The sequence below is a fragment of the Rhinopithecus bieti genome, unplaced genomic scaffold (assembly GCF_001698545.2).
Source record: "Rhinopithecus bieti isolate Rb0 unplaced genomic scaffold, ASM169854v2 scaffold_3040, whole genome shotgun sequence".
Taxonomy (NCBI): domain Eukaryota; kingdom Metazoa; phylum Chordata; class Mammalia; order Primates; family Cercopithecidae; genus Rhinopithecus; species Rhinopithecus bieti.
This window is the reverse complement of record NW_016804657.1, coordinates 3,979,424-3,994,368: the sequence shown is the minus strand read 5'-3', so window position 1 is coordinate 3,994,368 and position 14,945 is coordinate 3,979,424. Positions and strand designations below refer to the sequence as shown.

Sequence of the window (14,945 nt, the reverse complement as noted above, 5' to 3'; positions counted from 1 at the left end):
AAAAAAAAAAAAAAAAAAAAAAAAAATTGTCTTTACTCCTTGGCAGCCAACCTATTTCTCTCCTCTTTACACCAAACCACCTTGAAATAGTTTATATTTGCTACCTCCTCTTCCACTCTTCCAGTTCCTCTGGACCTCACTCCAACAAGGCTTTTAAATTCCTATCATTAAACTATTCTTATCGAGGTCATCAATAACCTCTACATTGCTATATCCAATGATCATTCCTCAGTTCCATCCTACTTGAGTTATCAGCAGCATCTGACCACTTTCTTCCTTGCACATTCAGTAACCTCCTAACTGGTATCCCTATTTTGCCCATGTCCTCCATTTGCCTATTCATAAAACAGTAGTCAGGATAAGCCTGTTAAAAACTGTTTGTACCATGTTACTCTTTGAATCAAAACCCCATAATGGTTTCTCATTTCAGAATAAAAACCAAAATTCTTCCAATGACCTACAAGATCCTGTATGATATGCATTCCTCCCTCCTCATACCCATCATTATCTAAATGATCTTATTGGTTACTGTTCTATTCTATTTCCTTCCATCACTCAGATCCAACCACTCCAATAGAATGCATTGTCCACATTGTATCCAATCACTCTGGTTTCCTTGCTATTGCCTGAATATTCTAGGTATGTTTCCATCTCTGGGCATTTGTACCTCCAGTTCTGTCTGTCTAGAATGCTCTTTCCCAGATATCCTGAGTTTACTCACTCGATTCTTTCAAGTCTTTTCTTCCACATTATCTAAAATTGCAAACCTTGACCACCATATCTTACCACCTCCTGCTCTGCTTTGTTTTTCTCTGTAGCACCATCTAACACACTATGTATGTTATTCATTTAAGTTGGCAAGTTCTGTCTCTCCCACCAGAAAGTATAGTTCATGACAGGTTTTCGTCTGTTTTGTTCACTGCTTTATTTCTAGCATTTAGCACAATGGCATTTAGTATTCTAGTAAGTGCTCACTACATACCTGTTGAATAAATAAATGAATCAAACATATGATTTATTTTGTATGCAGAAAAAATGATAGAAATCAAAAGGTACCTAATATATAAATCAATCAGGAAAGGAGTTACATTATTGGGAACTAACCATGTTGGAGAAAAGCAAAAGCAAGTATATAATCTATAATATTTTTCTTAATAAAGTTCCAAATGATTGAATAAAGGAGTTTGCTTAATAGCCAATGACTTGTGAAGATGTTCTTTATATAAAACCATTTCTTAGAAAAAAATTATAATTATTACATAATATATGTTACTGTACAAGGCCATTTTAGCATTCTTTTGGGTTATTTCTTCAGCAAGATATAAAATAATAAACATACTGGTGTGCACAAATAAACCTCTACCTAACCTCTCCTCATTTCTACTCCCGAACAATTTTCTGATTTTTCAAGGCAGGGATTCAAAAACGATACACAGGCCAGGCACGGTGGTTCACGCCTGTAATCCCAGCACTCTGGGAGGCCAAGGCAAGCAGATCACCAGAGGCCAGGAGTTCGAGACCAGCTTGGCCAACATGGTGAAACCCTGTCTCTACTGAAAATACATAAATTATCTGGGCAGGGTGGCACATGCCTGTAATCCCAGCTACTTAGGAGGCTGAGACATGAGAATTGCTTGAGCCCGAGAGACAGACTGCAGTGAGCCAAGGTCGCACCACTGCACTCCTGCTTGAGCAACTGAGGGAGACTGTCTCAAAACAAACACACAACCAAACAAACAAAGAAACAAAGAACAACAAAAGCAATACACAAAGCACATTTCCCCAACTTTGATTAGTTAACTAACAACTACAGTTCATACTTATTCAGAAGGTGAATTCTGTTTGTAGGCAAGTGCTTTGTATTTTTTCACTTAAATGTCCTATATATTTTCTATTACAAAGAAATATGTAATTCAATGTAAGGGTCCTATGGTATCTATACATAAGAGGTAGTATACGAACTGCCTTGGATATATTCCCTTTAAATATTAATATCAAAGAGTATATAACATCAGTTTAACAAGTGACTTACATGAAGCATAAACTATAGAGATTACAAACAAGTTTACCTCTAAAAGAACTGCGGTGATCACTTAAAGGCTTTGTATTAGGAAGTAAAACAACAACATTTTCTTTTCCCTTAAATCAAGAACATATAAATTCCCATATTGGGAAAGATTCATGGTCTCCAATCCTACTGTTTAGCATTTTTAAATGTTAACAGACTTAATTTTGTGGGATAGCAGAGCTGGTATCAACATTTAAAGGCTCAACGGTGTGATGACTTCGCTTAGTAACTCCTAAAAATTAGATGTGAATTCACCTAAACCTTTTAAAACCTGTTTTTAGTATTTACATTTAAATACATTGGGATAATCCATTTAACATTAAACGCACTATGTGGCATAACTATGTAAAAAGTTAGGACTATAAAAACGAACTCACACTCTGGAGTGGGACATAAACAATGAATGTATTAACTCAATAAATATACATATCAAATTTTAATAATTGATGAAGAAAAAGATAAGGGTGCTTTGGGAAAATGATAAGGACATGTGTTCTGCAAATTTGAGGATTTTAGTTCCTACTACATGCCAGGCATTGTTTTTGATGGAAGGGACAGAACAGCAAACAAAAAAAGCAAAACTTCAGCCCTATGAAGTTTACATTCTAGTGTTCTGAATGGAATTTTGGAAATGGGTACCACTGAATAAGCTCAGCTGTGATTTTATGGTTTCCTAGTTATACTCTCAGTTACAAGCCTAATAACCCTCTAAGCAATCACCACATTAATTAGGGCTACTCAAAATGAGCAGATTCTTCCCCACTGAATTTCTGCTGGTTTTACATTTAATGAAGGGACTCATATTTGAAAATTTGAGTGAATCTAAAATTTAAATTCAAAATATTATAAACCAACCTTTTAGATTAATTTTTACCAGCATACTTTCAAACCCTATTTACTTTGTTTAGGCTGAAGTCTACATTCTAAAACATCCATATATTGTTTACATCCTGTAAAGTAAGACATAGACCAACAAGATTCCCATATTGCAACATCAGAGGCAAATCTCAAATATTTTAAACAGCAGGGTAATGGCATATATTTTATTACTAATGATAGTTTATCATTAATTTATCCAAATTGGAACAATTCACTTTAGCTTAAAGGATGGTCTACAGAAATACACTTTGTCCCACATACAACCTTTACAAAAAAATTAAAATCCCATCACTTGCTCTTCATATGCTTTGTAGAAAATTTTAGTGGTTTTAATTCAACGTAATAGTAAAATCAATCTAGAAGATCAGTTAAAAGTTGTTCATCTATTACAAACCTGCATTTCCACTGCCATTAATAGCTTCCTTGTCCTCATCTTCTTCCTCTTCAGGAAGAGAGCTATCCATTCTTTCCATCTTGCTGACAGATGTAGTTCGTTTTCTTTGAGATTCTGCATCAAACTCATTATCAAAGAGGACTTGATCAACTGGATCTGGCTGAAAAGGGCTGGGTTCTGCTGGAGGCTTGGGAGTTCCATAGAAGTTTCCTGAAGTGAGTAAAATAGCAGCTGAAATTACTAATGTTTAAGTGAGAGTCAGAGCAATTTGACTTAGTGTATGTCTCTGCCCTGTTTTTCACAAAGGAGTTTTGACATATCTACCAAAGGGCTGGGCACAGTGGCACACACGTGTAATCCCAGCACTTTGGAAGGCTGAGATGGGCGAATCATTTGAGGTCAAGAGTTTGAGATCAGCTTGGCCAACGTGGCGAAACCCAACTCTACTAAAAATACAAAAATTAGCCAGGTAAGGTGGCACACGCCTGTGAATCCCGATTACACAGGAGACTTAGGCAGGAAAATCATTTGAATCTAGGAAGCAGAGGTTCCAGTGAGCTGAGATTGTGCCACTACACTCCAGCCTGGGTGACAGAATGAGACTCTGCCTCAAAAAAATAAAAAGTAAATTTAAAAAAATTAAAATATCTACCATTGGCCAAAAGGAGGCCAAAGCACTCATCTTAGGAGAACAGAGAGCAGAAATAGGAGAAAGAACTAATTTCTCAAGTGCTCTTCACCATATATTATCTAGTATTTTCATACTATTTGTTTAAGGCCAGGAAATTGACTGTACGTATGTAGATTATTCATTCCTACAAGGATTGCCTTACATGGGTTCTGAATTAGGACATAATTTGTGAATTTAAATGCATTGATGCTGCCATGTAAGACTAACTGGCATAAAAGGTGGGGGTAAATGAGGATAAAACTAACTGAAATAATTTTGTTCTAATGTGTAACATAATGAACTATTTTGATAAAATGAGGAAGTAAGTGGGTAAAGGTTAAGCTAAGAACTAACCAGATCAGATAAAAATGTAGGATGTTTATGTAAGGGTAATTTTTTAAAGTTTTTCTGAGCATTCTATTATTTTATCTGACAATTTATTGAACAAATAGAGACATTAGCAGGATCATTCAGTATTGGCTTACTCTCAGGAAAGCAAGAAATACTTTAATTTTCTCTTGAGAATCTGTAATTTTGCAGTAAAATAAATGTTCCAGAAAAGAATGAAAACAATTGAGTGTCTTCTCAATTTGTCATGCAGTTCCCACTAGGCCGCCAAATAATATGGGAAAGCACTCAACAGGTCAAGCCAACATTAACAGTTTGTGGTTCCAACTACTTTTGACATTCTATTAATCATTATGCTAATGTTAGAGAAATATATATATGTATATATGATGAGAGAGTAAAATACTCATGATTCTTCTAAATTCATATTTTCTAATAAAATTCTTTGGCCCCTAAAGAAGTAATTAAGATGCTCATTCACCTGAGGTAAATTAATGAGGTGGATAATTGACTGTTTTTTCCTAGATGGAAAGTAGCATAGGTTCTTCCCCATAATGCTGAAACAAATCTAGATATTACATAGTTTACCTTAAATTGTGCATGTTTTGAGGGGGAAAACATTTAACATGAATTTTTTGGAAGTTTGACTTTCAGCAGGAATTGTCATTAAAATAATGAAGACAAAACAATAAAATCAAACTAAAAAACTTTTCAATGACATCCTGTCTCTCCCTACTCACCTACTCCCTTGTTTCCAAATCCATATTTGAAATGGAGTTACTCCAATCGTACAGATGGATGCAAAGATTTGTATGAAAACAGACTAAACTTTCTGCAAACTTTCTAGCTCAGAAGTAAAGCAAAGAACCAATGAAAAAGCCAGTCATGCTTCTCTGGGGTAGCTGGCACAGAAATACACCAAACAGAGATTTGGCTGGGGATTAGGAGGTTCGAGGGTCTCTCTTTTTCCTGAATTATGCCTATTAATCACAGTATCAAGGAAACTGGATATACCATGACAGAAATAAAAGTCCACTTTTCTAAATAAGGTAGTAGTACTACTAGAAGCACATCTTACTGAGAATTCTTGGTAATTATTATCTAACTTGAGAAAGTTTAACCTTTTTCTAAGGGGAAAATATAAAAATGCAGGATATGATGACTGCCATCCATAATCACTGAAAAGATTTTAGGACTTCATAATAATTTGGGGCAGTTTCCTTGTTAAAAAAGATACTTATGGGGCTTAGATTAAAAAAGAAAACTAGCATTGTTTATAAATAAATTAGATCTATTTTTCTTGAGTTGTTGGTAAATATCAAGTTTTCAGATACAGCATACAATTCCAAGGGTTGTGAACCCTAACTATAGTCACTGACAGAGAAAGTTTTTCATTGTTTTAGAGCTGTTTTGAAGTTTTTTTATTTTCTGAAGGCTTTTCATTTTATAGAACTGCCAACTATTCAATATTTCAAACATATATAAAATTACAGACTGTAGTATCAGAATAGTATTAGAAATATCTATGTATAAAATTTACTTATATAAATATGTGTACATGTATTAATTTATTTATATACACATCTAGATATTATTGCTAGATTGCCTTCAAATCTCCCTTTTTTTTCTCTTTAAGGATATATATACATGGTCACATCTACAATTAAAGCTCTAACTTCCTGTCCCTATAGCCACTCCCTCCCTGAGCTGTCCTGAAGTTGATATGTGTCTTTCCTCCTGAATATACATCTAAGATATGTATATACGCAGCTGTAACATGTAAATACTATTGTTTTCATAAAAGCTTCACAGAATATTTTCCTAACATTTCACATATTTTTTCATAAATAGTATAATATAAATATCATTTTGTAACTTTTTATACAATTTTATACCTTTATACAATTTTATACTTTTTATATCTCTTCACACTTACTAATGTTGATACCTATAAATCTAGTGCATTGAACTGCTGTATAGCAGTCCATTTTTATGAACAAATTAAAATATATGTTATTCATTCTACTAAAGGAGCGTTGTTTCCATTCTGTCACTGTTTTACACTATAACAAATATTCTCATACGTGTCTATATATGCATATGCACAACGGTTTTCCCTGAGATGTCAAGAGGGGAGCATTGCTGGGTCAGAGTTACGTATATCTTCAAATTTACTAGCCACTGCCACGATGTTCTCCAAAAGGATTATACTATTTTATATTCTCACCAGTATTGTATGGAAGTTTCCATTTCTTTCAATTATCAGACTGTAAAATTGTTGCCATTCTCTGGATGTGAAATGAAATGATGCATTTTCTTTGAATTGAGCACAAAGCAATAAATAATATGTAATATGCCACTTCGTCCATACCAAGCTCTTATATTTAATGGAACAAAATGTAGAATATCTTCATCATTTAAGGGGAGAGGTCTTCTTTAAAAAAAAAAAAACTTCAAAAGCACTTTAACCTTGTTCATCGCAGTATTCCCAGATCCTCTTATAGAGCTTGGCACATAGTAGGTACTTAATAAATGGTTGTTTAATGAATAAAACAGGATAAAACGAATCAACAAATGAATGAGTCATGAGTGCTAAGCCCAGAAAAGGTAGCTAGGTTAAACTTAGCAGATGAAAGGAAATCATTGAAAGTTCTGCATAGGAGAGACATGATAGAGCTGCTCTTGAAGAAGACTAGCATGGTAGCAATGGGTAGGGTGGAAGAAACTGGAATACATGAGATCAACAGCAATAGTCCACACATGAGCTCTTCTAGTAGGCCTACAATGAGGTGGTGAAGGTGAAAGAAGAGCATTGTGAATGCAGCTACAAAAGAAGAATGATGAGATTTGGCAAACGGATGTGAAATGTGAGAAAAAGGAGAAAGTAAATAATGATTTCACTGTTCTGAGATCATGGTGCTGCTAAAGAGAGAAATGATGAAGAATTACTCTTTTGGATAGAGCACAAATGCGTATTTGAATATGCTGAATTCCAGGTTAGATATTTATTGAACACTATCTTTAGGCACTGAAGATAATATCACGTAAGAAAGACAGGACCATTACTATCATAGAGCTTGTAAAGAGGCAACTATAATAGTATGAAAAAGCAATAATGGACCATAGCATAGGGTGCTATGGAAGTGGATAAGCTTGCCAGGGAAAAGTATGCTACATAAGGGGAAAAATAGATCTAACAGAATCATTTAAAAATGGAAATTGATCTCAAATATCAAATATCAATGGAATCAAGTGGGTAGAGGAAACAGAAATGAAAAGAAAACCAATTATTCTGTTTTTGTTGTTTTCTCCCCATATTTTATATTCTCTTTTGTGCAGGATAGTCAAGGTACATATAAGTTTTTAAAGAGTACAGATTTTGAATTCCCAACCACAAATAGAAAGCAATCAACAAATACTCATTGAGTTCACATGATGAATGTGAATTACTATGAAATATATAAACTGGCCAGTTTGACTGATTTTTAGTACATTGTTCACAATCAACTTTAAAATATGACGGACTTTTTTTGCTTATTATTTAATCCCATTTGTAATTAGTAAATTACAAATCTCCCCATCAAAAGAACATTTTCCCAAAACAGAGCGGAAACAAATTTTCAAATAGTAGTACTTTGCTGGTCAAATTCCCTCTGAAATAATTCCAGTCATTCAGATAGTTTTTTTGGGTGTGGGGGTGATGTTATTTTTGGGGACATACCATCATACGTTCCACTTTCTAACAATGCTCCACTCTCTTCCAGTGCTTTGAACTGTTCAACGGAAATGAAATTATAATCCACTCCTGGTACTTCCCCATCCCTGGGGGCCCTTGTAGTGCCTAAGAAAAAAGAAAAAAAAAGTAGGTTGTAAAGTACTTTTAAACTTACAAAATATTCAAAGTAATAGAACATTCCATCTGTAGAGAACACATAAGAGATACGTCATTCCCCTGCCCCAACTTTATTAAGGTAAAATTCACAGATAAAATTGTATACATTTATAGCATACAACATGTTTTGATATATGTGCACACCTGGCGAAAGATAGATTTATTTTAAAGTAGTTATCCTACGTACTTTTTTCATCTCTAGCATAAATGTAAACATTCTACTTACTAGAGTCATGAAAGACAAAAAAAAATAATTTTATAAGTTATTTTAATGAACTATTTTTAAAACTGAACAAACAATGGGTTATAAAGTTACTTTATAGAGTGAAATAAAATGCGTAAGATAGGTATTTCACATATGGCTTCTTAGCTATTATTCTCTTCAAGTAATTTTAAAAAATTAAGTAAGTAAATTGTTTCATAAAATTAACTGCAGTAACAGATCACTAAATGCTGAAGTACAAACTTTCTTTCAGCTTCAAGGTACAAATTCAGGTTATGGCAGCATTGCTACATTTTACTGAATTTTACTAAACAAGAGTCACTTTTATGAAATGTCATTTCAAACACTACGTAATACAAAGAGATCCAGGATTCTCACTGGGAACAGAGTCTGGGATTTGGCTGCAAGTCTAGGACAAGAACACTTTCCTTCTTAAACCTGTTTCTCCACTTAGGCCCCTTTTCAGTAATAGCACTCCAGGTAGGAAATCTGAGAGTCAGTCGTCTTGGGCTCCTCCCTCTACTCCACATCCAGTCACCAAATCTACCTTATAAGTATCTCTAAATACTTCTTTTCATTCCCATAATCACTTAATTCATATCATTATGTAGGACCTGTATTGTTGGTACTCCCAGGTCAACCTTTACCTCTTCCCAGCTACACTCCTAGTACCTCCGCCAAACTGCAGTCAGTGACTTTCTAAAACACAGTCTGAGGAAACAAAGAAAATCTCTCTAAACCCACCAATGGCTTCCCATGATCCTTGGTATAAAATTCAGATTCTATAACAACACATTTTACAAATCCTTCCTCTTAAAAAAAAAAATTCAATGATTAAGATTATAATTTGTAATTATCTATGAGAGATGGAAAAAATATGACAATATTTTGTACCTCCTAAGAGGTGGGGCCTGTTGCCTCATCCCTTGAATTTGGACTGGATTGATGATATGCTTTGATTAATTTAATGTGAAGGCTGTGATACTGTCCAAGTTCAGGGATCTAGACTTCCATCTTCACCCTCTTGGAATGCTCCTGCTACCATGCAAGGAAGTCCAGGTTAGACTACTGAATGATAAGAGAGCCCAAGCGAACAAAAAGCAGCAAGGCCCCAGACACATGAATTAGACCATCTTAGCCCCTCCAGCTCCAGTTGAGCCGTCAATGACTACAGCCACATGAATGGTCCGAACTGAGCCCAACTCATGAAATCATGAGAAATACACACTACTATTTTAAGTCACTAAGTTTTGGGGTAGTCTGTTATACAGCAAAGGCTGATATATCCAAATAAACTCTACTATAAAATATAATGACTAAAAAACAATTTAAAAGCAAGCCATATTATAGATAATACTATAAAAACAGCACTGATCCAAGGGGCAGGAGGAACTCTGTTTTGGTCTGGGATTATTATTAATGGCACAATTTAGATCAAGTACTTAATCTCTTTTGGCTTTCTCTTTCTGCAAAGTGGCGTTGAGCAGGATGTTGTCCACGATTCTTTTCACTGACAGATATGAATGTTATGTGTAATTCTACCATATATTTCTAAGACTAGAAAATAGTTTTAATGTTAATTCTCTTTACAAAGTATTATAAATTTTCACTCCCCCCACAAAACCATACAACCCAATACACATAAAGTTATCTTCCTTCCTTTACCCCACTGCTTTTGGCATTCCATAAAATTTATCTTTATATTCTCCTAATACTATATATTTTATATAAAGCTTTCTACATCCCCACTCACCCCCAGTTCTCACCACAGTTCTCCTTTATACACAAAAATTCCTCCAGGAAGAGGAAGAGTTCTTTGGAGCCATATAGTCTCCAATTCTCCTCTCACCGTCTCTTAAGCCTATTCAAATACGATCTTTTCCCCAACCATTCACGAGACAAAGTGCTGTTTCAGCAACAGTCTCCACTTCGCTGAACTCAATGGCCAAGTCTTACCCTCATCTTAATTGACCTATGAATAACATTTGACATAACTCATTTACCCTTTCTGTTTAGTTATAAGCAAATCAACCCAAGCAAAGAAACAGAACATTGCCAGGACCTCAAAAAACTTCTTGGGTGTCTCTGATGATAAATCTCTCCTCAAAAGTGACTATCATCTTGACATCTGTGATGATGATTTCCTTTCCTTTTTGATGATTGTACCAACTAAATAGTGCATTTTAAAGCAACATAGCTTACTTTTGCCACTTTTGCAACCTCATATGAATGGAATCACATAACATGCATCCTCTTCTGTCCACACCAATACTTATCATGAGGCTTTTAAACTTTATCCAATATCCTGGGTGTGTAAAGTCACCTCACTGTGTATTTAATATGCAATTGCTTTATGAGATTAAACATTCTTTTTAATACATTTAGAAGTCATATAGATTTCCTCTGTTGTGAAGTGGTTATTCAAGTCTTTCCTCATTTCTCTGTTGGGTTTATGTCTTTAAAATTGATTTGTGGGAGCTGGCAAGATGCCCAAATAGGAACAGCTCTGGTCTGCAGCTCCCAGTGAGACTAACACAGAAGGTGGGTGATTTCTCCATTTCCAACTGAGGTACCCAGTTCATCTCATTAGGACTAGTTAGACAGTGGGTGCAGCCCATGGAGGGTGAGCAGAAGCAGGGTGGGGCATTGCCTCACCCAGGAAGCACAAGGAGCCTGGGAACTCCCTCCCCTAGCCAAGGGAAGCCATGAGGGACTGTGCTATCTGGCCCAAATACTACGCTTTTCCCATGTTTTTGCAACCCGCAGACCAGGAGATTCCCTCGTGTGCCTACACCAACAGGGTCCTGGGTTTCAAGCACAAAACTAGGTGGCTATTTGGGCAGACACTGAGCTAGCTGCAGGAGTTTTTTTTTGTACCCCAGCGAGACAGAACTGTTGAAGCCAGGGAGCCAAGTGGTCTTGGTCAGTGGGTCCCACTCCCACAGAGCCCAGCAAGCTAAGAACCACTGGCTTGAAATTCTCGCTGCCAGCACAGCAGTCTGAAGTTGACCTGGAATGATCGAGCTTGGTGAGGGGAGGGGCGTCCACCATTGCAGAGACTTGAGTAGGTGGTTTTTCCCCTCAGAGTGTTAAGGAAGCCACCAGGAAGTTTGAACTGTGCAGAACTCACTGCAGCACAGCAAAGCGGCTGTGGCCAGACTGGCTCTCTGGATTCCTCCTCACTGGACAGGGCATCTCTGAAAGAAAGGCAGCAGCCCCAGTCAGGAGCTTATAGATAAAACTCCCATCTCCCTGGGACAGAGCACCTGGGGAAAGGGGCAGCTATGGGTGCAGCTTCAGCAGACTTAAACGTTCCTGCCTGCTGACTCTGAAGACAGCAGCAGATCTCCTAGCACAATGCTCCAGCTCTGCTATGGGACAGACTGCCTCCTCAAGTGGGTCCCTGACCCCCGTGCCTCCTGACTGGGAGACACCTCCCAGCAGGGGTCAACAGACACCTCATACAGGAGAGCTCTGGCTGGCATCTGGCAGGTGCCCCTCTGGGACAAAGTTTCCCAAGGAAGGAGTAGGCAGCAATCTTTGCTGTTCTGCAGCCTCTGCTGGTGATACCCAGGCAAACAGGGTCTGGAGTGGACCTCTAGCAAACTCCAGTAGACCTGCAGAAGAGGGGCCTGACTATTAGAATGAAAACTAACAGAAAGCAATAACATCAACATTAACCAAAAGGACGCTCACACAAAAACCCCATCCAAAGGCCATCAGCGTTGAAGATCAAAGGTACATAAATCCACAAAGATAAGGAAAACCAGCACAAAATGCTGAAAATTCCAAAACCAGAATGCTTCTTCTCCTCCAAATGATCACAACTCCTCTCTGACAAGGGCACAAAACTGGACAGAGGATGAGTTTGATGAATTGACAGAAGTAAGCTTCAGGAGGTGGGTAATAACAAACTCCTCTGAGCTAAAGGGGCACGTTCTAACCCAATGCAAGGAAGCTAAGAACCTTGATAAAAGGTTACAGGAACTGCTAACTAGAATAACCAGTTTAGAGAAAAACATAAATGACCTGATGAAGTTAAAAAACACAGCATGAGAACTTTGTGAAGCACACGCCAAGTATCAATAGCCAAATTGATCAAGTGGAAGAAAGGATATCAGAGATTGAAGATCAACTCAATGAAATAAAGCTTAAAGACGAAATCAGAGAAAATAGAATGAAAAGGAACAAAGCTTCCAGGAAATATAAGACTATGTGAAAAGGCCAAACCTATGATTGATTGGTGTACCTGAAAGTGACAGGGAGAATGGGACCAAGTTGGAACACACACTTCAGGATATTATCCAGGAGAACATTCCCAACCTGGCAAGACAGGCCAACACTCAAATTCAGGAAAAACAGAGACCACCACTAAGATACTCCTTGGGAAAAGCAATCACAAGACACAAGATCGTCACATTCTCCAAGGTTGAAACAAAGGAAAAAATGTTAAGGGCAGCCAAAGACAAAGGTCAGATTATTTACAAAGGGAAGCCCATCAGACTCACAGCGGATCTCTCTGCAGAAACCCTACAAGCCAGAAGAGAGTGGGGGGCCAATATTCAACATTCTTAAAGAAAAGGATTTTCAACCCAGAATTTCAAATCTATCCAAACTAAGCTTCATAAGCGAGGGAGAAATAAAATCCTTTACAGACAAGCAAATGCTGAGGGATTCTGTCACCAACAGACCTGCCTTACTCCTGAAGGAAGCACTAAATATGGGAAGAAAAAACTGGTACCAGCCACTGCAAAGACATACCAAAATATAAAGACCAACAACCCTATGAAGAAACTGCATCAACTAATGTGCAAAATAACCAGCTAGCATCATGAGGACAGGATACAATTAATACATAACAATATTAACCTTAAATGTAAATGGGCTGAATGCCCCAATTAAAAGACACAGACTGGCAAATTGGATAAAAGAGTCAAGACTTTTTGGTGTGCTGTATTCAGGAGACCCATCTCATGTGCAAAGACACACATGGGCTCAAAATAAAGGGATGGATGAATATTTAATATTTACCAAGCAAATGGAAAGCCCCCTCCCCCCCCAAAAAAGCAGGGGTTGCAATCCTAGTCTCTGATAAAACAGACTTAAAACCAACAAAGACCGGCCGGGCGCGGTGGCTCAAGCCTGTAATCCCAGCACTTTGGGAGGCCGAGACGGGCGGATCACGAGGTCAGGAGATCGAGACCAACCTGGCTAATACGCTGAAACCCCGTCTCTACTAAAAAATACAAAAAAACTAGCCGGGCGACGAGGCGGGTGCCTGTAGTCCCAGCTGCTCGGGAGGCTGAGACAGGAGAATGGCGTGAACCCGGGAGGCGGAGCTTGCAGTGAGCTGAGAGCCGGCCACAGCACTCCAGCCTGGGCGGCAGAGCAAGACTCCGTCTCAAAAAAAAAAAAAAAAAAACCAACAAAGACCAAAACAGACAAAGAAGGGCATTACATAATGGTAAAGGGATCAACGCAACAAGAGCTAACTATCCTAAATATACATGCACTCCAACACAGGAGCACCCAGATTCATAAAGCAAGTTCTTAGAGACCTACAAAGAGACTTAGATTCCCACACAATAATACTGGGAGACTTTAACACCCCACTGTCAATATTAGGCAGATCAACGAGACAGAAAATTAACAAGGATATTCAGGACTTGAACTCAGCTATGGACCAAGCACACCTAATAGACATCTACTGAACCCTTCCCCCCAAATCAACAGAATATACATTCTTCTCGGTGCCACATGGCACTTATTCTAAAATCAACCACATAATTGGAAGTAAAACACTCCTCAGCAAATGCAAAAGTACGGAAATCATAACAAACATTCTCTCGGACCACAGTGCAATCAAATTAAAACTGAGGATTAAGAAACTCACCCAAAACCACACAACTACTTGGAAACTGAACAAGCTGCTCCTGAATGACTACTGGGTAAATAACAAAATTAAGGAAGAAATAAATAAGTTCTTTGAAACCAATGAGAACAAAGATACAATGTACTAGAATCTCTGGGACACAGCTAAAGCAGTGTTTAGATAGAAGCTTATAGCACTGAATGCCCACATCAGAAAATGGGAAAGATCTAAAATAGACACCCTAATATCACAATTAAAAGAACTAGAGAGGCAACAACAAACAAATTCAAAAGTTAGCAGAACAGGGCCAGATGTGGTGGTTCACGCCTATAATCCCAGCACTTTGGGAGGTCAATGGGGGCGGATCACGAGGTCAGGAGATTGAGACCATCCTGGCTTACGTGGTGAAACCCCATCTCTACTAAAAATACAAAAAATTAGCCGGGCATGGTGGCAGGCGCCTGTAGTCCCAGCTACTTGGGAGGCTGAGGCAGGAGAATGGCGTGAACCCGGAAGGCAGAGCTTGCAGTGACCCGAGATCACGCCACTGCACTCCAGCCTGGGTGACAGAGCAAGACTCTGGATCAAAAAAAAAAAAA

The 14,945-nt window shown here is 37.7% G+C and overlaps 1 protein-coding gene across 2 annotated transcripts in view; it reads right to left on the bottom strand.

Annotated features, from left to right (window-relative positions):
* The window catches only part of MAGI3 (membrane associated guanylate kinase, WW and PDZ domain containing 3), a 299,696-nt gene that overhangs the window by 94,186 nt on the left and 190,565 nt on the right, over nucleotides 1-14,945 (bottom strand). For both annotated transcript variants that reach the window (XM_017869748.1, XM_017869749.1), the window contains exons 4-5: nucleotides 8,081-8,200; nucleotides 3,342-3,551 (exon numbers count right to left, since the gene is read on the bottom strand). In XM_017869748.1, the coding sequence (XP_017725237.1) occupies nucleotides 3,342-3,551; nucleotides 8,081-8,200 (330 nt within the window). The remainder of the gene's footprint in view (nucleotides 1-3,341; nucleotides 3,552-8,080; nucleotides 8,201-14,945) is intronic.